This window comes from Strix uralensis, chromosome 3 (assembly GCF_047716275.1).
Source record: "Strix uralensis isolate ZFMK-TIS-50842 chromosome 3, bStrUra1, whole genome shotgun sequence".
NCBI lineage: Eukaryota > Metazoa > Chordata > Aves > Strigiformes > Strigidae > Strix > Strix uralensis.
Window position 1 is genome coordinate 88,791,335 of NC_133974.1, and position 23,643 is coordinate 88,814,977.

The following is a 23,643-nucleotide window of genomic DNA, read 5'->3' on the forward strand; positions in this document are numbered from 1 at the left end:
TGCTGACCCTACACAGCAGAAAAGCAAAGACTGAAACATTCTGATTTTATTATGGAACTAATTTATTCAAAAGTCTGGCATAAACTCAGCAGTACTCTGGGAACCCACACACTCTTGTCCATGCAAACCAAATTTCTATATCAGAGAATCACTCATTCGAGAGCATCAACCTGGCAACTCCTCTTAGTCGTTAACTACTACCCTGTATGTCTAGTTTGATTTTGACTCTGCACTAAAATGGGGGGATGAAGACTTCCTTCAGTCTTTGGCAAAAATCCACTCCCTCTACCCTGTAGAGGGTCTCCCTTCATCTTACTGGAGATCCTCTACACAGAGAGGTTGCCTCTTCATCTTAGGAGATCAAGATTCTGTTAAATTAACATTTTGTAGTATATTGTTTCAAAACACTGCAAGGAAAATGCACAGAAAAATACACAATTTCCATAGACAACCACTTCCTCAATAAATAGAATTCAACATTTTTCAAATGAAGATTTATACAATGTTTTCTTTTTGTTCCTACTTTGTTTAATGCAATCCAACTGAATACTTAAAAACACTTTCTTCAAGCTGTGTTTTTAATCCTCTGCTCCTGAAAAATAATGTCAATATTTTTAATGATCATCCTATAATTGTTCTCTTCAAACAAACCTTGAACAAACAATACAAGGCTACTCCTGCCAACTCACTGACCACAGGTCAAAGCATGTAGTAATCCTGTATTTTTAGCTCCTGAATACTTTTTATTGTTACATACTGTTCAGCAAAAATCTTTAACACTGAGCACAGAACAACTGTATTTCAAAATACGAGTCAACACATAACCTGAAATAGTATACCACACAATGTCTTTTCACTTCTTTTATTTCCAGGGACATAACTTCTAAGCCTGTGGTACTACTGAAAGTACTTTATTACAAACTGAATACACAGAAATTTGAGTTGCCAAGCACACAAAAGAGCAGTCATGGAAATGAAAGGAGAAAAGATATTCAAGGGTGTGCTAGATTTCTTTTTCCATATAACATAACCAAAGGCTGCTCTGAATTTGGTAAAATGGACAGCCCTGATAAAATTATGTTAAACAAAGTTTTACCTACAGTTCAAACTGGATCTAATTACCCAATAAATCAGAAGCAGAATCTGTTGAAGCAGAAAATCGTGACCACATAGGCTCTAAAGGACAAACAATAGCTAGATAGATGCCTTATCTCCAAGGCATGGGAGGAAGGCATCTAAACTGAGTTCCACCGACACCAAATGTGTAAAGGGGATAAAAATATCTATAAATATTTTAAAAGAAAAGTAAAACCAAATTACGTTTCCCAAATAAGTGCAGCTGAATCACATTTGCAAGCTTTTCTCATCTTTATGAGGCATTAAGAAATAAACACTGTAACACTCATCATATTATAAGTGGAAGAAACAGAAAAGCTGCAGTTACCAATACATCTTTGAAATGTTTGAGGAGCTATTCACTTTGCCTAAACTTGTTACCCTGCTAAGTGGAACTAACAGTCTTGGTTCACTACTTAGGCTCATCAAATGCATCTAGAAGGTAAACAGGTTGTTCAAACTTCTCACAGGAAGCATTCATTCCCACATCTTAGGTTGGGTGTCAGTGAGATGATTTAACAAGAGGAAAAAACCCAAGCAACCCAAATTTAAAAAAAAAAAAAAAAGCCATATCACACACACACTTGTTTGGGAGTGCCTCCATGTTACTGAGTGAAGACTTCTTTTTTTTGCCTGGAAAATCATAAGGGGAAAAAAAGAAAAACCACAAAACAATGCTATTTACCAAGTCTAAGAAATTCCTGAATACTTACTTTGGACAAACTTAGTTCAGATTGCTATATTTTAATAAAATGTTTTGCATAACAGAAGATCGAGAGATAGATTGAGATAACAGATTTGAAAGCTTGTATTTCAACTAGAAGTCTTTTATGAAGTTCAAATTCTGCTAAGGTGTTTCCAACACAAACCTTTGTAACATTAGGGTAATGCTAGGTTACTTGGATAAAATAATTCTGGATTTTTATCCAGGTAATCCTGAATGCTCTATTAGAGACTTAGCCAATCAGTGGGAATGCATCTGAAGATTTCTTTAATTACACAATCTTCTTTCTCTTTTCATGGCTAAAGAAATTATATGCAAATTCTAAAATAAATGGAAATACATTACAATTAAGTACTGTACTTAATCTGTACTTCTCAGTTCTGACCTTCAATTTTTAATCATCCCTCACTATCTGCAATCTTAACAGAAAACAACCCAAAACCTTCAGTTTACACACACTGGGGGGGGGGGGGGGGGGGAACCACACAAAAAACCAACAGAAACACAACCCCAAACCAACCAAAACAAACAAAATGAAAAGCAAAAATGCCCTGTGCACTTTTTATCTACTCTGAACCACTCCTTGTGCATCCGGTAAAATATCCCACATTTTTTTTTTACCTTAGGCATTGTTCAATGGAGAGACTCTTTCAGTTGGTGCTTTTTGCATGTTCCTCCAGCTGCCCAGTGGCATGCTTTCCATGACAGATGCTCTGGCTTCATTCTTAACATATGTTCCAGATGATAATTCCATCTTCTTTTCTGGATAACTTTAGAGCCAAGGGGTTTTTGAGCTGTCTAATGAATCTTGGCATCTGTTATAAATTCATTCCATTTAATACATAGTATTTTTCTAAGGCATTTGCTTTCAAAGGCATTTAGATGTCTGTACCTTTGTTGGATTTCCAGCTTTCGCATCCATATGTTGAGATGGAAAGAAATATCTGAGTTGAAGTTTCACACCCTGGTCTTTAAAACATGGATTTTTATGACCATATCTTATTTAGTTGGTAAATGAAACTGTTGCTTTGCCAATTTGTAATGCTAGCTCCTTACTGAAATCCCCAGATGACAGGCACCTTACTACCAAGATACATAAATTTATTCCCTTCTTGTATTCCTTTACTTTCCAGTGTAGTATTTGAGCTGGGAGTTTCCAGGGATTAATTATGTTTGTCTAGACTTTTTTTCCTTATAATTACATGATAGCATTGTAAACAAAGCAAACAAACCAAAAAAAAGATAATGCTTTTCATTTAACTTCATCTTCTAATCACTGAAGGACAAGGACATGTTGCAGCACCTCAGAAGTTACTGCAATTACGACAGAATTTTTCTTCATTACAGAAATTTTTCATGATTTCTTTAGCAATTAAAAATTACCAGTCTCTTCAATGTAAGCTTTCAGTAATTTTTTTCTGAAACCCTATCCTCACATTAAGCTTTCTCCAGTTTTTTCTCCTTTGATACTACTGTATCTAGTGATAATAACTTCATTTCTATACCAAAGTTGCTCCCATTCCCAGCCTAACTAAACCATATTTTAAATGTCTCCATTCTCTGTATCCTTCCCATTTTATCAATCGTTCTCTACCCTCGACAGGCCTACCAGCTGCTTAAAACCATGCAAAAATAGTAGCATTTATCAGCAACTCATTTCAAACAAAACCAGAGAACAACTGTGGCCAAGGGAAAGGTGTAGCAAAACTAATGACAGACTTTTCCACTGGGAATAACCAATAGCAATTAGAGTATGAACCAAAAGGAAAATACCTGTAAAGCATTCTAATTCTTCCATTTTTGTCATTTCAAACCAGAGCAGAATCTCCAACTACAGTAGAAGCTCAAACCATGACTGCATGTTTCTCTTTCAGAAATGAAAGCGCTCTTCAGCATGGCGTGACAATAAAAGGCTATTTCCTTGGGGACTATCCTTACAACAGACTCTGAGAAAGTTCTCCTGATCTTTACTGCCTTCGGTACTTGGTCTGCATCCCAGGCTCCACAGAAGCTCACACCATTCCAAAGCTTAAAAGGCACATCGATGCAGTTAAAATTGAAAAAAAATTGCACCTATTTTCTCACAATGAAGACTTAAGGAAACTGCCATCTTTACATGCTTTGTTGAGTCCTATCTTTTCAATTTTAAGCCTCTGTAAGGCTTTATGTACACTAAAAGCACTTGTATTTAAGATGGTGCATTTTTAAACACCATTCTCTTCCTATATGGTATCTTCTAAATAGCATCTAATAATGCATTCTTCAAGCACTGGTTAAATCACGATGCATCAGATTTCTTGGTTGAGGGTAACTGTTAACATTTATCTATTCTGAGGAAAGATTAAAATGTTAATGAATGGATTCATTTCTTGCTTTGTGTATTAAAATATGCACACTCTAAGTGAAAAAATACAAACAGATTTCCTAGGAACTGCAAAGATCACAAGAGATTTGGAGCATTTTTAAATATGTCAATTGGCAAAAGACAGAGATTGTAGTAAGCCACCCTTTTTATAAACTGTGCATCTAATCAGTATGAAACTTTGTTCTACACTACATCTACAAATATATTGACATCAACAGTCTACCATCCACAGATAGCTTTTAGGGAGTAAAGTGGATTGCAAGAAAGGAAAGACTATTAATACGCTAAAGCTCTAATGCAGGATTGTATTTACTACAAAAATACAAATGCCTATTGTGAGGCAATTTACCAGTGACACTGATTTCATTGAATATGAAGACCTGTGACTTTCTATCCAGCAAAACTCACTTTATTATAGAAATACTTTCTTTTTGTGAGGAAAGGTCAGACACACTATGGATGACCAGACAGCGATGCTTTTGCACTCATGCTGCCTCTCAATAAAGAGCTTTTTTTCTCCCCCTTACTTTACCCAGCTCTGGAGTAGCAACTAATTACCTCTTTTACAGGAAAATTTATTACAAGAAACCAACACAAATTCAGATTTTATGTGCTTATGTAAGAATAACTTTAATTATTGAAGTATGTTCCTCAAAAACACTCAAAATACCTATTAATATTAGAATTTTTTAGAATGTGACCTCGTTTGAGTGGGTCAAGCTTTTACTATCAAAGGTAATATTTATTATTATTTGACTATCTATGGCAGATTATTTAAACCCTCACTACCAACACACTCAACATTTGTGGCATTATCTATTAATGACTATACTGATACTTGGGAGGCTGGCACAAAAAACATACCTCACTTACTTACATCCTTGTGTGAGTCTATTACACAGCTACTATACACAGCCACAAATAAAGCACTATGACCATAACTGTTTCCCTAACTCTCTCTTTGTAGACTAAATAATATCTACAGCTATATTCTTGGAGAGGGTGCAGGGGAACACAAAAGTGTTAGAAAGGATCCCTAAAAAAAGCTGGGTTGGGTTGGGGTTTTTCTTGTTTTGATTTGGGGTTTTTTGCTGTTATTTGGGGTTTTTTGTGATTTTTATTTTTATTAGAAAAGAGAGCTAGCATTATGGTTGTGGCAAATGGGAAACTACAAGGTGTTTGTGTGTGCCTGGAGAACATGACACTCATTCACCATGAAATGCATCTGTTTGGTCTAATAACAGCATGGTTGCCCACACTACTGCACATAACAGCAAGTCTCTGTCTCCTCTGGAGCAAAGATGGTTGGATCAAGTGAGGGAAAAGTTCACCAGCTCTACATAAGCTGTTGTGCTAACATCAGTTCCACATAAAATCCTATGCACATGGTGTAAATTAAATGTGTGAGATCTTGGCTGTGATTGAAAACCATCCAAAAGGATCCCAAATACAAATGTTCACAACAAAAATTCATTTCAAATATTCATTGTGCATGTTGAAATCATAAAGAGATTGATCCATCTCCAAATTTTGGTATATAACCAAACAAACCCAGAAGTAGGCTTGCAAAGAATGAATTTCAGCCAAAAACTACTTTTACCAGAATTCTACCAAAAGTAGCAGTAACTCTACTGCAGAAACTCTAGAGAAAACTCAAGAGGCTTAAAAATTAACATTATCTGAAGTTTCACTGATTGTCCACCAACACAGTATGTGTATTCTGAACTCTGAGAGCCATAAGTAAAATTTTAATCTTGAGTAATACCCAGAAGCCAACAACTCAGAAGGATATCTGTATCATAAGCTTTGGGTGGGTTTTTTTGCTTAAAATACTCTTTTTAAACAGCTTTCAAACTCTAAACCCAAGAGGATTACAAAGCTACTGTATCATTTGGATTAAGGAACCACTTAATGTTTCAGACATTAGCCAAGTCACTATTCTGTTAAAAATTATTGTTTGCTTAAAAACACACAGGAATAGAAACTAGCTAACCTCCTGGTGACATTTTTTAATTCAATCACATTTAGGACCAGCACAGAGAGTAAATCTGTGGTCCTTTTCTAAACACAAACTTCAGAGAAAATAATCTTGAAATATAAACTACTCGTGGTGCAGTTTGGTCATAGCGATAACCTAAGTTTTAGGTGCAGTTCTATAACCACTTTATTCTTGCAAAGGTGGGGGCTGCCACTGGGAGAGAGCTGTCCTGCCCCTCCATGCTGCCGCTCACACATTCCCCTGTGTGCCAGCACTACTGTTTGTGCAGCTACACTGTGAGTCAGGTCAGGGAAATGATCCATCTGAAAGTTAGCTAGGAAAATAAAAATAGATTCATTTTCAGCCAGATAAATTTCCTGGTATGATTCACCATGTCACCATGAGCACGAGTGCCAACACAACTGAGCAAGAAGAGGACATGACACTTCCCCCATTTCAACAACAGCTTCCACTTAACACAAGTTTTAAGTAAACATGGAACTGCATCTATCGGGGGCAAGTTCACAAACTCCTAATTAAAATACAGTAGTTGCTGTTGTTTCTCAAGATAAGAATAAACTTGTTCAGAAAAGTTTACGATGTATTAGAACACAAACTGGCATGATATTATAAAAGCCAGCACAGTTCAAAATAAAGTGAGTGAATACTAGTTTTAAAGTAAAGCAATCAATGCCGTATGAAAGCACACAATTTTGTAAATATTTTCACGTGTGTAGAAGTTATACCACTAATCCAGCTGCACAGTTTCATCCAGTCAAAAGAGTGTAAGCATAGGTAGAGATGTTGTCATGTTCCTATGGACTACTCTCCCAGTGATCCCTGTCCAGAGCTTTCCTCCAGTCTCTCTGGAAGACATCTAGCAAAAAAACTAACCTTAAGAATTGATAAAGGACAACTGGGTTTTTTGCACCTTATTAACAACTCTTCCCTTTGTATGCTCTAAGATTTCACTTCTTCCTCTGCAACACATCAGCAGGATAAACAAACCCCAAAAAATCCACTGCTTCTCCACCAGGCTGACCAACTACTATTAAGACTCATTCTACTTCCCATATAAACTATTACATTTTTAAAAGCGTGAATATTGAAACATAACGCACTCAGAAGTTTCACAAGGATGAACAAACTCACACTCAGGACGCCTCTACTATTTTCATTTTATTTGAGGGAAACTGTGACTTGGACAAACTTCAGGATAAAAATCCACAATATTAAGTGCCAAATTTAAGATACTGTTGGGCCGATTTTTTACATAATTTACCATCTTACATGTCTTTCTTCATCGTGAACATAGCTGCCCATGATTTATCACAACCAAAAGCACAGAGCACTTGTATAAAGTAGCAATCGGATCTCTCTCTGGTGGTGGTGTTCTCGCTATCTAGGTCTACTTAGCAGCTATCTCTGAAGACTATTCTGGTTTCAGTAACTTTCTTAGCAGGACAATGTTGATAAAAGACCAGCAAGAACCTATCCCCAGTAAAATTTTTACACTTCAACTGTTCAAATGTGAATAACTGAGGATTACAGAGTTTGGAATTTCAGTGTAAAAATGGCAATAAAAACTAACGAAACTGTTAACTTTCTAATTTTACATGGTTAATATGCTACCATATTGTAACTAAATATTTTTGGGAAGACTATCCCCAAAGGCAAGACAGCCAACATTTTGAAAGTGAACTTCTGAATCTACCTTGAAAAAGGGAACGTGTTTTCTTACCAGTGTGCTGATATCTGACACATTCACTTCCTATCTTCCTCTCAGTTTTAAGAAAGTACTCAGTAAGAAAGCAAACTATAACTTCACAACTTAAGGTAACAAGATGTCAGTTCCAATGATCTGATTATAAGGAAATGTACTCAAGATTTCTAAAAAGTAATCTAACACTGCCCTGATTTGCAAGGGAAGTAATAATAACACAGACTAGCTGGGACACAGAGATGGTACTGAAAATGACTGGGAAAAAAGAGACCAGAGGCACACCTACATTACAGATAAGGAGTATACATCTGAAGCAAATCTCCCAGTTATCAACTGTCACAAGGTTTGGCTTACGCTGTGACCACACCTCATATATTGCACTGCCAAGAGGCTTTCAGTCCATAGGAACAGATATGACAGTGAGTCCAAAGCAAATCTCTGGAAACATGTATAGATAGTATGGACACCAAAATCTAAGTACCTGTTGACAGATTTGCTGCTATTGTGCTATATTATGTGCTAATGGCAACCTACCCTGAGACCCAGGAAACCCTTAGTACAAGTCAAGGTCTGTGCTGCTGGAACTGAGCAAAACTGTTTTGCCTGCAATTTAGGAAAAATCAAACTGCTCTCAGTAAGTTGGAGGTTAAATGAATCCCAGGCACTACCACCATCTTTTTTTTGATGTTTTAGTGGAGAAAAAAACTCATTTTGTCAAAAGATTGTAGAGATGCTTATGAATGATCAACAGTTCCTCCAAGAAAACGGAAGGCAACCAAGACAGCACTTGAGTGCTTACAAAACCTTCTTTCCTTGTCCTCCACCTATTCTATTCATTCCCTAAATCATCACTAGCCTGATCTCTTCCCAAAGGTTATTTTTTGGTATCTTAATTTGCAGTCTCAATTGCCTCTTTGATATTCGTGCCCTAAAACTCTGACTTCTCAGTCCAGTCTTAAAACTCCTTCAGGACCTAGTTTCAAGTCACATCTGTTGACCTTATTAATGTTTTTGACAATTGCAGCAGGGGTAGTATAAAAGAAGTGGGTCCCACAGAGGCATAAGCTGATTGACCTAGCTGAGGTGAGAAGAACAGGTACATCGATTGTCTTTGAAATAAAAGAAGACACAAAGACTTGAGAGATTTGCTGGACTGGCACGTAGGTATATTGAGGGAAGATAATTTTTTAAAGAGGTATGAAAAGCCCTGGTATTGCAAGCAAGTTATCCTTACAATAACAACATCTTCAATTTGAAAGTGATATAAACACAAATTAATTTAAGTTCAAATTACAGTATGCCAAATGAACTACAGTGTGACTATTTAAGCTTTTCGTAAAAAGTAGAAGTTTCATTAAATAGAAAACATTCAGCTGGGAAACAGTTCCTCAAAGTCTTCCCTAAGAGCATACTTTCAACATCTGCTGGTCAAGCAGTACTGCCAGGCCAAAAAGGTTGTGAGCAGGGAAAGAACAATGAATTGTTAACATCTTGCTTCCCTAATCCCTGCAAAAGAGAATGTTAACCTTGCTTCTTCAACAGTATTGCCCTTATGGGTAACAAACTATAATATAGATATATAATAAATAGAATAAGAGAAACTGGTATGAATGGAGAAAACCTTCAGAACATGAGCAGTAAGGCAGCATTCACTACATAGGAAATGCAACAGACGTAAAAGAATATGTAATGCCAGTGTGTCCTGAATACTCAAAAATATCCATTGCCTAGGTGTCTTACTGTGTAACAAGCAACTTGTTGTCAGGAATAGTAAAAGCACTTTTCTACCATAAAACTCGGGACATGTGAAAGCCCAAAGCCCAAGGTGATAAGCACCAAAAACATGCCTTACAAGCCGCTGGAAGGATGATAATAAACAAGGATTCTGTTTAGGTATTGAATTTGTTCAACTTCTTTTCAAAAATTTGAAAATCAATACCATCAAGGTCAAACACGTTGATGCTCCCACGAATGTCCCATGTTAATAATAACCTATTAATACAAACACAGGATAACACCTCCCCTTGAATATATTACTGCCTCTTCTGATGTATTAGTAGTAGGAACTAATCTGTTTAATCAAAGAACATGCACAAAACTTTAGCCACTATCACATACAACACAGCTCCATCTAGAAGTGACATTTTTACCAATCAAAATCACAACTGGATTAAAACCTGTAAACAGGCTGTATTACAGCTACATTGAAACAAAACCAATTTTTTGAAAAATTTAAAAATTAATCAACCATGCACAATTCTAAACTGGCATTCAGCAAGGATATTCCAGAGAAAAAACTCGAGACTATTTAAAATACCTTGTATTTCAAGCTTCAATTACTATAGTAAACTGCCTTTACCTGCAGAAACTGGTAATAATCCAAGGTGGAGAGCTGCAAAAATAACACTCACCTATTTACTACCTTAAAGTACCTGGAATAAACAGTTATTTAACAAAGAGAACTCATCTTTGTTACATCAATTTTAAGTTTTTCTCATGGTTCTGACCTTCCTTCAGACACAAGTAAGGTTAAAAAGGTTATAATTATTCCCAAAAGAAGAGCTTGGTACTCAACTACAAAGTGAATGGGACAGAGAAGGGCACAGAGGGCCTTTCTCCTCTCCCAGTGGGGTAGCTGCAGGAAAAACAGCCTCTAAATACACAGATCTCTGCTCAGGGTGCATGCAGAAGCAAAAATAAAACAGTATGTGAGGTTTGCTCAACTGCAAGCAACTTCACAGATTTACCTAAATCCACTCTACACTGAATGCATGATAAAGAAATATCTAACTATTGAGAACTTAAAAAAATCTAGTTTAGATATAGGGATGTATAAACATTTATATAAGAGCTTGCACTGTCATTTTTTCTTTCTTTGGTCCTCATGGAGCTGCCTCTTTTACATTCACATATTATACTGGAACTTCACAGTAATTCATATTTTCTTTTATTTTTATAGAATTAGAGTCGAAAGATTATAATAACAAAGGCTTATTTAGTTTCAAGTGGTTCATCAACGAAGACTTTACCTTAAACTACTATTCGCTGAGACAATTAGGAAAAAAAAGTTTAAATTTCTTCTACTTTGTGTAGCAGATGTTCAAGATAGTCTATTTGAATTTGTCTTTGTTAGAGGTGTGTTAAACTACTCAAATAATTCAGACAATCTGCAAACAAGATTTCTGACAGGTTGTGAATAACACTCAATTAGTACCATAACTTCTGAGATTAATTTTTCAACCAAGGCATTCCTGCCCCCACCCCAAAAAAAAAAAAAAAGAAACAAACAAAACAAAAAACATACCACCTGAACTCAATCTCCAGTGTGCATTTCCAAAATTAACATGTGTTTGGTCTTGGTTCAACAGTAAAACCCAATGTCCATTATATTACTTAGTTCTTTTTCTGGATTTGGTGAGGGGAGGAGGGGAAGGAAAACGTGCTACCCTAAGACTGTAAATAATTTGCACTTTAAACAATTGTATTTCTATTTGGAACAATAGATTTATTCCACTACACAATTTATTCTTCTTGATAGTAAATATAACAGCAATAAATATTTCCCACACAGTTATTTCTTAAAATCCCTTGATACCTGCATCATATCCTGAATTGCAAAAACAAAAACAGACCAGCAGTTGAGTGAATCTCATCACAGTAAATCAAACGTATCTTATTCTATAAAGTCTATGAGTTTAGAAATAGTAACATTACTTTAGGTAATTCAATTCTGGATACTAAGTTATGAAATGCTGTATTTAAAAAAAAAAAAAAAAAGAAAGAAAAGAAAAAAACCCTCAAGTGAAAACTGTATTACAGTATTTCAGTGATATACTGCTTACAGGACAATTTCATTACAGGAAAGCTTCATGACATCTGTTTTTTACCACCATCTCATTACATCAAATTTCTTAAATTATCATGGTTAAGGCACAGAAATTTTATATTTAGTTCCCTCTCTATAAAATTATTATACTAGTACTTCTGTACTTCAGGTGAGCATTGCAAGATAAAATGAGGACATCAAAAATTGTGAGATTATAATAAAGTCACCCCCCATAAGCAAGTCAGATACATTATCTATTCAATATAATTTGAGTAAAAATATATCATGTAAGCCATATAAAGACTGTCATGACAAACAGCATTATCTAATGTAACACACTTGAACACAGAAGCCCAAGCAGAGGTGTGGTAATTGAAGTATGACAACAGAAGCACTGACTTAAACTGACAACATTTTGCTTTGTCTTTAAATAATGATTTAGCCATCTTGTTATGCAATAGACATTAGGTATATTCTCCCCAGATTTAAAAAAAAAAAAAAAAAAAGAAAACTTACTCCTGCAATTAAAGAAAAAGTTAGTTGACATGTTAAAATTAAAACTGGGTCCTTTAAAAAGTTAGCATCTGTGTCAATTTTTCCTTTGTCCCAAATGATCTTTTAATAACATGGTAACAAAGACTCTTAAATCTTTTCATATGTTTAAACTAATTGAAATCTTGTGCACAGGTTATATATAAAGAAATTAGGTTGCAATTAAGCATAGTTATTAATGATTCTTAAATCTAATTGTTGTGACTATTATAGACCACAGACAAGGTCAACTCTACAACTCAGGAAACTTTAGCTTTAAAGAAAAAATACCACCTGAATTATATGCATGAAACCCACTTTTGTAATGATATAGCTCTAATCAGACTAAGCATGTTCATCCATTTTAAAAAACAGCTGTTTCTAAACTGATAAATTAAAAACATATCCCCCCGTAAAACATTACATTTAATTTAGTAAATACAGTAAAAACACATTAAGTAAGATCAAAAATACTCGTAATAATTAAAAAAAAAAAAAAAACCACTCTGCAAAATGTTGTGCTCATAAGCAAACCCAAATTGTAAAAGTCACTTCAGCAATTATTGCAGAGTCCCTACACTAACTGCATAAGTGTCAAATACATGTTTTAACTTCTGCATATCAACAGCAACATTCAGATCATGGTATTTCAGGTTTTTTTCAAGATCACTCCCCTTTCACCTGTATGCATTAGAAGGAAGAACACTGGTGTCATCTAAAAAGGAAACTCAAAGGAACACAACACATCTCTCTCCTAATCTGGCTACAGGAATAACTGGAGAACAGAACAAAGAAAGAAAAATTATTATCCTCCCTGAAACAAAACACACTGAGCCAGTGAACTGCAAGAATACCTTTGCAGCAGCACAAGGACACAAGGCCGTGAGATGCTTGGTTCTTTATCACTAGATTTGAGACAGTAAGTCACAGACAACCATAAGACCACTTGTACAAAATACATTCCCACTCCTCTCTTGCCTGAGCAGAGACTCCACTCTAACACGACTGCTCTGCTGGTTCTCCACTTGTACAAGGTCTGATGTCTCACAGGGTACATCTGCATTAATACTTTGGTTCAGATAAGGAGAGCACTTTTGCGACAAATCTTCCTATCACGCCAGTTAATGTACTTTCGTTTGCTGCATGAAGCAGTCCTGGAGTGCACAAACCTGGTTGCTTTCAGATGAAACTAAAAACCACAAGCACTACTACTGCCAAAGGGGCACAGGAGCAGACAGGAGTCAGTCCAAAGTAATGCCCACTTCACTTTGCAAATGCACTTGAGGTAGGTAGATATCAGGTCCTCATCACCAATTATTTCATTCTCTGAATCTGCTCTCACTGGACGGCTTTACTTGCTCAGGCAGGCCCTGCCAGTATGCTTCAGGATCACCTGTGAGATGGGACTTGACTGCACCCGAGGTTCTCTGAGCTTCTCAGGCTTTGCTTCCTCTTGGGTTTTGTGTCTTCTATTGTCCAAAGTTCTTACCTCCAGCCTGTCATCTCTGCCAGTTTGACCATTCACATGTAACAGCTTACTCTTCCTCAGTATCATCTACTCTCACCACACTGAAACTTCCTCTCCTAAAGACTACTCAAAGCCTGAGTATGATCATCCTTAATTAAATAAACAATTCTGGCACTTCTTAAATTTGAGTGATGGCTGATTTTAAAATACTAATACTTCAATGGGTTCATCATTTAAGCACACACAGAAAAACAGAGCATTGAAGCCAACTGTGTAGCATCACATCGACTTGTCGGTGCTCAACAGCAGCGTTAAAAGCTTACAAACATATAGCCTTCAGCCCTCTATTATTGACATGGGTACAGTACGAAGGATAACAAAGCAAACATTTTCTCAGTGCATTTCACAGTCATTAAGAATTGTAATACTGTGCTGTAACAGACACTGTCTTCCCCAGCCTCTCTCAACCAGAGTCTCAACTGAGAGATCCCCAGCTCAACTTTTAGTCCTCCCCTCTCATTCCTACATTCAGTTCACTTAACCCACCTTTGTAATGGCCTATCTTATTAGTCAGCTCCTCAAAACCCTTCTTCATCCCAGTACTTTCAAGTCATCCTCATATTCCTTGACTAGGCTGTGAATCACAGAGAGAGACTGTTTTGTTCTTTTCCTTATATCACAAACCTTCCTGACACCTGAAGAGAACAATTTTTAAAGTTCCTAGGCTATATCCACATGACCAAGTAATCTGGCATAGTAGAAGCAAATCAGTCAACTGAAGCAGATGGTGCCCAGGCCCCTATGTTTCCAGCATGTAGGGTTTTCAAGTTTTGTTTCAAGTTAAATTTAGTCTGGAGCCTCAGATTGAACGTTGCACCACACACGCGGTTCAGGGCTGTCCAAAGGACTGATCACTGGGGCTGGAGTTCACTCGGTGTCCACCTGGAGACAAGATCCCATGCTCTGCTTCCTCCAGGAGGAACCTGGTTTGTAGCTATGAAAACCACCCTGTGAACTGAGCCAATGAGCGTCAAGTGGGGATGATCAGAAAAAATCACTTTAAAACTGTAATAGCTGATCGCTTGCGGAAGCAGGGCAGCTTTACCCAATCCCACAATGCTGCTTCTCACACAGAGAGAATATTTAGCTGCCAAAATAAAAAGTGTCTACTGAGCATAATCCAACTTTCAGAATTTAGATTAAGGTTGGATACTTCCTGGCAACAATAAAAAAAAAAGCGCTTGACAGCTTTGATTCTCTTGCTCCAGAGCAAGGTCAGGATAGAAGCTGTAATTACATGAAATGTATAAACATTGAATTAAATGCTTACAAATTCTTGACATTGCAGAACACTACTGCACTTTTCCTTTTGTTTTCACAAGCAAACAAAATGAATGCTTTAATGCACCAACAACCAGAATAAGTCAGACACAGAAAATTAAGGACAATATTAGATGTGATTAAAAAAAAGTCCCACTTAAACCTGCAAACCTACACAGTTACCTATAGTCAGAAGGAAAAAACCAACCATACACTCACTCAAAGTTAATTAAAATAAGCAAAAATGCACATCATGAAGTGTCTTTACTTAGAAAAGAAAATAATTACTTACAAAATTGACATCAAAATGTCAACTTGGTAGGCTTTTCTTCAATTAATAGATAGTAAAACAGCATGAGAAGGAAAACCTTTATTTTACATTTCAGAATTTCAAATATTCAGTAAGACATTGAGTTTCACTGTACACTGTCCTTTTCTGGACCCCAGTGATTAATATATGCATATCCAGTGCTCACAGAGTTGATACCAGGGTGTGATAAGAATGAGGGATATTACATGAAGGAACTGATACCATATAGAAGACAATTATTTGGATCATCCTAATCATTTTCTAATGCATTTGAAAGAAATTTATACTAAATAATCAAAAAAGGAAATCAGATACCCAAACTGAGTAAACAACAAGATGGGAAAGAAAAATAATTTAAAATTTTAAATAGTTCCTGTCATGTAAAATTTATTTGTTTTAAATATAAGTATATATTCCAAAATAGGAAGCAGACCTTAAGCATCACATAGTTTAGCCCATTTTCATCTACAATACCCATAATGCATCCTGAAATACAATTTATGCAGGAATAATAACAGAATAATAAACTTTTTCTCTCATTCTCTTGGCTTCTTTGACATTTAATGTCAATCTGCAATAACAAAGCTAATAATGATCTTCGTCTTCACACACTGCTATTGAAACAAAGCATTTCTTTGTAAATTAAAGGGTAATTTTGTTCCAACTATTCCAGTCTAAATCTTTCTGGGCTAGAATCACAGAAGCTCATGGCATAAATCACCCTATAATCTAGATCACCTTCTCTCTGCAAGAGAGATGATGTTCTTTGGGAAATAAATCATGTACGCAACCACAACCCAAAGCAGAGCAGCATAAAGCATAGAAGATTTCATCTGAAGTTCATTACATGATACAAATGCCAGATATTTCTAGAGGTTTCTCATTCAAAGCTTAACATACAGCAACCTTCCCAAATTTGTAAATCACATGGTGACACATTATAAAGTGACACCTGAAGAATTTACAGGAATATATAACAGAAAATCATACTTTAGACTGGCTTATAATTAGGAACATGTTCTTTAATCATATGGCTTACAGGTCTGCAAAGTAATTAGGTGTATGCTGAGCTTTATGCAAGTATTATGTTGATTTTATGGGGACTACTTGCATTTGTAATACAAGCTGAGCCACAGTGAATGATTTTGGCATCTAGGAAGTTTCACACAAAGTATCGCATCCGCAAGAGCTTCCAGGCAACCTTCTACTGTGCACCTCTATTACTACCACTTCCAGCTGCCACAACAGCATACTTAGTCTGATACATGGGTGACAGCAGCTGCAACAGCAAGGTTAAGTGGGAATTAGAGCCCAACTTCCTCTTCACTGTCAGTTACCCCTACAAACAGGGGCAGTGCTGAGGGTTAAGTATTAACAAGACCAAGGCCTTAATGGCCATTAATTCCATATGGTCAGATTAGCTCACTGCAGACCAGAAGATAAATCAAGAATGCTCATATGTGTAACCATGTAATGCTACTGCACACAGCATGCGATAGATACATCAGAACTTTCCATTAAAAGACAGAACTTACCCCTCTTCTGAACCCAGCCTTCCTTCACAATGGTAACATCGCTCATGATGGCTCCACTCTGAACCCCCAGCTCAAAAGAATATTTCTTTGAGTTATCAGCTTGTCTTTTTGGCTTCTCTTCTGCAGCTCTTCCCAATTTCTACTGATGAGTCAGCCTGGAAGGAAATATTAGAAAAAGAATCTAAGTCTTTTCTGTTTTTCTCACTTGACAGCCAACAAAAAAGTCTTTGTTGATATCTTCCACTGACTGAGATCATATTAAAAATCTGCCTTTCTTTTAATTAACCACATAACAGAATCATGTTTTTAGTCTTCGCTGTAATACTTAAAAGAAGCATAATGTGTTAAATTTTAAGTCGTATGGCACTTTTATAAAATGCACACAATAGAATTCTCTCATACTAATGCACAGGATGTTGTTAAATGAAAGGGTGCTGGTACTGCTTCACAGGTCCAACTCTGAACCCACAGGAGCTCTAACCATTCCCACATTTGTCAGAATACATGCAATGGACAAGTGGTTCCTCTATTATGGCTACATCGATCATATCAAGAGTGCAAGAAAATGGAAGGAAAGGTTCTGTAAAGGAGCCTAAAACCAAATCCTTAAGTACTATAAATATGGTTATCTTCATTACTGTCAAAATCTGTAGTAACCAGTTTACCAGCCATGCAATTAGTTTTTTTAATGCTTCAATTAAAAAAAAATAGTAAAGGCGACAGAAATATAACATTCATCTTACTTCCACTATAATTTCATTATAGCCAATACAAATCATTAACTTAGAGAAGTTTTTAAAAAACAGCATCATCTGCAAGTACCCAAACAGAAAAACAACTGCTTAGGAGTACAAATTAACCAAGAAAGCCAATGTTTAGATTATGAAAAGAAGGAGCACACATTCTCTCAAGGCTTTAAGCCAGGCAGTTTCAAGAGTGCTCTTTTCCCTACAAAGCTCAGCTTGCAGGGGACAGAAGGGAAGTCAGCCCTGGAACAGGACGTGCCATGCTCCAAAGCCACAACCACCTCTTCTGACCACCTCACTCCCAGAGTACCTAACAGCTGTGAAGAAGAAATAAATAGCACTACAATCAAGTAGGAAGAGAAGCCAGAGGGCAGGAGAGGTTTCCTTTTGCCGGTAGACTGCCTTTCCCCTCCATCCTTCAACATAAAGAGAAGCATTCAAATAATGCTGGTCTAGAAAAGGGGGTGGGAAGCAAGAAAAGGGATTTCTCTGATGGTGGAGGAACACCCTTCTATGGCTGTACACACAGGAGCACACATGTCTGCAGCGCTAGCATGGAACAGGATTAAACACCAGTTTAATACTAGCAAATGCAGCACATACATATCCATTTAGTAGATTGACCAACAAATTTAAACATGTGATAGAAACAAACATGACTGTGCTAGAAGCAAACTTCAACGCATAAATGGAGAAAGGACTGGGAAATAAACTTGTTTAATCCAACCGAGTACAGGCTAAAAACTGAATCATTATACACATGCATGTTATTTCTTATTTATCATTTGAAAAATGTGTATTTGCACAACACAGCAGCTAGATGGAAGGCTACTTCTGTATGGATGCTGTGCTGTGCAAAATAAAACTTGGCATTTTTTTCAAGCGGTATGCAATAAAAAATGCAGTACAACCTGATGTTACAGAAACACTGAACTGTGTCCATTTTACAGTTTTGCTGTCGCTGCACTATTTTTTCAAAAACATGCAGTATTTCAGCGGCATAAAAGTAAAAACCAGAATGCTAATTTCATTAATACTGCAAAATTTAAGTAATACTGAATACAGTGCCTCTGAGACATCTCCATGGCACTGGCACATATGACAGCAAGACCTATGCAGGTGATGCACAGCCTTCTGCACCGGCATCATACCCTGTTGTGTCTAAAAGAACACCAGACACCTGTGTTTATGCAACTGCACACCCTGCCTTAAGACTTAAATACTATTTAAGCTTTCGTAAGAGTTAAAAGTAAATGTTATGTACAAGGTTTTGGAATGACATGAGACTGTTTCATTACTGTTAATTGACCTCACTAGCTTTAGCTGTTTAGGCTTTGTATTGTGTAAGCTAGTATGGCAGAAATAACCAGAACATGCATTTATTTCCACATCCTTCACCTTATTAGTGTGAGAGTTATTTTCTGGGTCATATATTATCAGAACTTTTGTTTGCATGCTTCAAACTAGAGATAAGCAAGTCTATCAGCTGTGTGTGGAAAGAGATCCTCACAGATTAAGACATGCGTCTGAAAGCGGGCTGCAGTTTTGTTGTTCTGGATCACCACAGCACAGTATCAGCTCTTATTACAAACACTCAAATCTTGACAAAGCCAGAGGTGAGCATCAAACAACTGTGACCTAAAAGCAGTTGTTCTGCAAATGAAATGTAAGCACAGTAGTATTGAAATATCCAACTAAAGTTTGATTTTCCTATAAGACTTTCATTGCATTCTTTAAGAAGCAATCACAGGTAACTTTTTTTTAACTGTAAAGACAAAAGAAGCAATGCAACACACAGTACTTCGCTTAGGCTCGCATATGCTGTGATATGTTTTACTCTTTTTGCAAATTTAATGTACTTTCCAATTTTGGTGTGTGCTAATGAAAAATGCAGTCATTTATTTTATTGGTAGAGACTAAGCTATAAGAAATTAACTTTGTACTAATTAGCGATAATCTTGTCTGCCCACGTACCGATCATTAAGTCATAGAATCACAGAATGGTTTGGGTTGGAAGGGACCTTAAAGATCATCTAGTTCCAACCCCCCTGCCAGGGGCAGGGACACCTTCCACTAGACCAGGTTGCTCAAAGCCCCGTCCAACCTGGCCTTGAACACTTCCAGGGAGGGGGCAGCCACAGCCTCTCTGGGCAACCTGTTCCAGTGCCTCACCACCCTCACGGTAAAGAATTTCTTCCTTATATCTAATCTAAATCTACCCTCTTTCAGTTTAAAACCATTACCCCTTGTCTGATCACTACACTCCCTGATAAAGAGTCCCTCCCCACCTTCCCTGTAGGCCCCCTTTAAGTACTGGGAGGCTGCTATAAGGTCTCCCCAGAGCCTTCTCCTCTCCAGGCTGAACAACCCCAGCTCTCTCAGCCTGTCCTCATAAGGGACGTGCTCCAGCCCCCTCATCATCTTTGTGGCCTCCTCTGGACCCACTTGAGCAAGTCCATGTCCTTCTTATGCCTGGCGCCCCAGAGCTGGACACAGCACTGCAGGTGGGGTCTCACAAGAGTGGAGTAGAGGGGAGAATCCCCTCCCTCAACATGCTGACCACACTTCCCTTGATGCAGCCCAGGACACGATTGGCTTTCTGGGCTGTGAGCACACATTGCTGGCTCATAGTCAGTTTTCCATCCACTAATACCCCCAAGTTCTTCTCCGCAGGGCTGCTCTGAATCCACTCATTGCCCAGCCTGTATTTGTGCTGATACCACAATTCAGAATGCCCATGATTCCAGCAGATGCCCAGTTTTGACAAGTGAATTTATACTTAAAGCTCCCTATTTATCCACTGATTACAATTAAGTTAGCATTACTCAATCCAAATCTGATCTATGACTGCTTTCATGTCAGCCAGTGTCCCAAGAATCTCAAATGTACGTCTGTAGGATTGCATCCCACCCACTGCACCCACTACTTTACTGAATTTTGAACAAAACCTCAAAAATACAAAAATCAGATAAATATGGTGACAAAACTAACTGAATTACCTCCAGTTTATTTTCATAATATTACCACTTAAGTAGAATTATCAACAATTGCATGGTTATATTGATCGCTTACTTCATAGGTAATTAAAAGACAAGCTGAATTACATAGGAAGCTGAAGGAAATAAATCAAAGCACTAAAAGACTAATGAAAATAAAGGTTATACATTCACACTACACTTTTAAGAAGCCATTTGTAAGCATCTGTACTATTAACCCTTACTAAATTCCTTTGTGGCTTTCTAAAAGCTGTATTCCTTTACTCTGAAAGTCACTGAGCAAAGCTCAAAAAGAGCAGATGTTTGAGTCTTATCATGACAAAAACTGACCTTAATGAAAAATAGTCATACAGAAACCTTCTTCCCTGAAGATGTAATAAAGGATTGTCTACAGATGTAAAGGAGTTGCCTGAAACACATGGAACAAGAACTCTCACATGAAAACAGCATTTCATCTGTAGTTCAACTATTTCAAGAAAAGCTACAGAAATGTTTATTCTGCTCAGCAGGCATAGAACTTAAATACTTGTTAGCAATCAATCAGAGAGCTCTGCTCTCCCAATGCACTTCTAGTGTCAGCAGCTAGTATATAGTAATGTTTAGTTTCCCTTATTGCTATAGGATGAACCTACAGAAATAGTGACAAGATCTGTAAGAACTGAAGTTGAAGATATTTTGCATTCCAGCTGCTTCCTACAGGGAAAAACTTGACTTGTTTTCATATACGTTCCAGCAACTGGAGAACGCGTTGGATTGCTTTTTTTTCCCCCCACGTTATCAAACAGAACTTGAAAGATACTTTTTCAACAGTATATTATGTGTATTCTGCAGACAGTATCAGATAGTCATGTATATGCATAATACATACAAGAATCTATTGTCTACATGCTTTATGGTGCAGGTGTAAAAATTTACTCCATCACAGTCAGTCATGTGAATAAAACACTTGTAATTTTTTGGATCTGGTAAAAAATAGTAAAACTTTTCCTTTATTTGGAAAGCTATTAAGCCACTTTTATAGTGTTAGATGAAACAATTCAGCACACTTCTTAAGAGCTAATATTACACTTTTAAGTTCCTAGCTGTAGAGGTTGCAAAGGCATCTTTCTGAACAAAGTAGAAACTATTACATGCAACAGGGTTCCAGATCCCTCTGCCAGGGCTCACAGTTCTCCCAAGCTGTGGCGAAAACTCGCCAACACCTTTTCAGTTTTCATCTTGAACTTTAAGAATAACAGCAATATAGAGAAGAACCAGCTCATTTCATGATGCTACCATATGGGAACTGTAAGACCAACCATTAAAATGAAAAATGGACTACTCAGTAGGATGACACCTTTCCTCAACTTGTATTTTTAAATAAAAGGAAGCTCTAATGCCCATCACAGCAGTCAGGTACCTCCACACACCCAGTGGATGGGGAGAAGAAAAAAAATCCCTTCCAAGAAGAAGGACTAAAAACAGTGGTTCAGGTCTACTCCTAACAACCACTATGTGTAAGTGAACAATCATCAAGATTCATAAGAACAGACAACACTCCCTTGGAATCTGGGCATCCTCCCATTTCCCCCGTGACAAGAGACAGCTGAGTAAAGAAGACAGTGCCCATAAATTCAGTGTAAATTGTATGATTCAGGTCTCTGTTGTAAGAACTTTCATAAACACGGGCTCCTACTTTCAACAATTTTGGAGCTGAGAAAAAACAGATACTCTCACATTTACCAACTCAAGTTACCAGAGAGGATACCAACAGAATCAGTTTCAGCGCTTCCAGAGACAATCCCTATAACTTCTTGCAATATTATCAACTTAATGATTCATCCAACCTTATTCTCTAAATATATAAGGGAACTACCATTTTCCCTTTTTACAAGTAATCATTTGTTTAATAAAATGTTTGGGGAAAAAGCAGCAAGTGAATCTTTCTGATTCACTTTGCCTGACTCACTGAGATTCTTTGGTCCTTAATGTAAGCAGAGCCAAACCTCATCATCTCTATCTCCTTATTTTGCAGAAAGGCAACTGAAACATTTTGTGCATGCACACACAAAACACACACTACCAAAAAAAGCAGCTCTCAGTCATCCTCTAGTGGCTTCCATCACATGCATGTTTGTTTCCCTGCTTTGGGGGCTTTTTTTGAAGCAGATCACGCTAAGAAGTTTTCTCAAATCTGAGTTTCAATCCTCCAAGACAACCAAACAAGCTGTAACTGTCTCCAGAATCGGTTGCAATCACAGAGCAAGGAATTCAATAGATAAGGCTCTAAACTAAAAACAGAGTTTTCTTTAGGATTGGAAGCTGAGATCCAAGTTTTATTTATATGAAAAATGCACGCATTATCCTCTTCTCCTACCAAAGTTGTCTAAAAGTCTGGTCAATTAGAGGATATATTAGACATCATCAAAAATTACACAAAAGAGTATGTTGCAGGACAGAGACTGCTACAAAACCTATTAAATCAAATTAACCCATATTGTTAATGGAAGAATCACATTCAGCTGAGTGCTTTATCTAAAAAGTACAGAGTATTTATACAGGCTTTTACAAACTACCTATTCTGGAATTTTGGTTGTACTTCAAACCCAGCGGAATGGATTATGTCCCTTTTACAGTCTCAGGAGGACTGACTGATTTAAATACTATCACTGCTTACATTGAGAAAAAGGAACCTGCAGGCAGATAGTATTTGATCAGCTTATTAGAGTCAATTTAAAAAAAAAAAAAAAAAAAAAACACCACAAAGACAAAACAAAACATGAACTGGTTAGACAAGACAAAGAAATCAAAAAAAAAGGATTATTCAAAGACAGTAGATCCTAAATTTATAAAATGTTAATCTTTAGGTATCCACAATTAAGACACTTAAAGATACCCCTAAATACTTTCTAAGTAGAAATGTTCATACTGTACAAATTTTAAAACAAATATAAAAAATTCTGATATCCCCGTGATAGGCATTGCAAATATTTTTTAAACTGTATTTCGTACTAAAAGCCTCAATG

At 36.9% G+C, this 23,643-nt stretch overlaps 1 protein-coding gene across 2 annotated transcripts in view; it reads right to left on the reverse strand.

Moving 5' to 3' along the window:
- Nucleotides 1-23,643, reverse strand: part of AKT3 (AKT serine/threonine kinase 3) — a 161,159-nt gene that overhangs the window by 130,500 nt on the left and 7,016 nt on the right. For both annotated transcript variants that reach the window (XM_074863247.1, XM_074863248.1), the window contains exon 2: nucleotides 16,897-17,051. In XM_074863247.1, coding sequence (XP_074719348.1) covers nucleotides 16,897-16,942 — 46 coding nt within the window. In that variant the 5' untranslated portion in view covers nucleotides 16,943-17,051. The remainder of the gene's footprint in view (nucleotides 1-16,896; nucleotides 17,052-23,643) is intronic.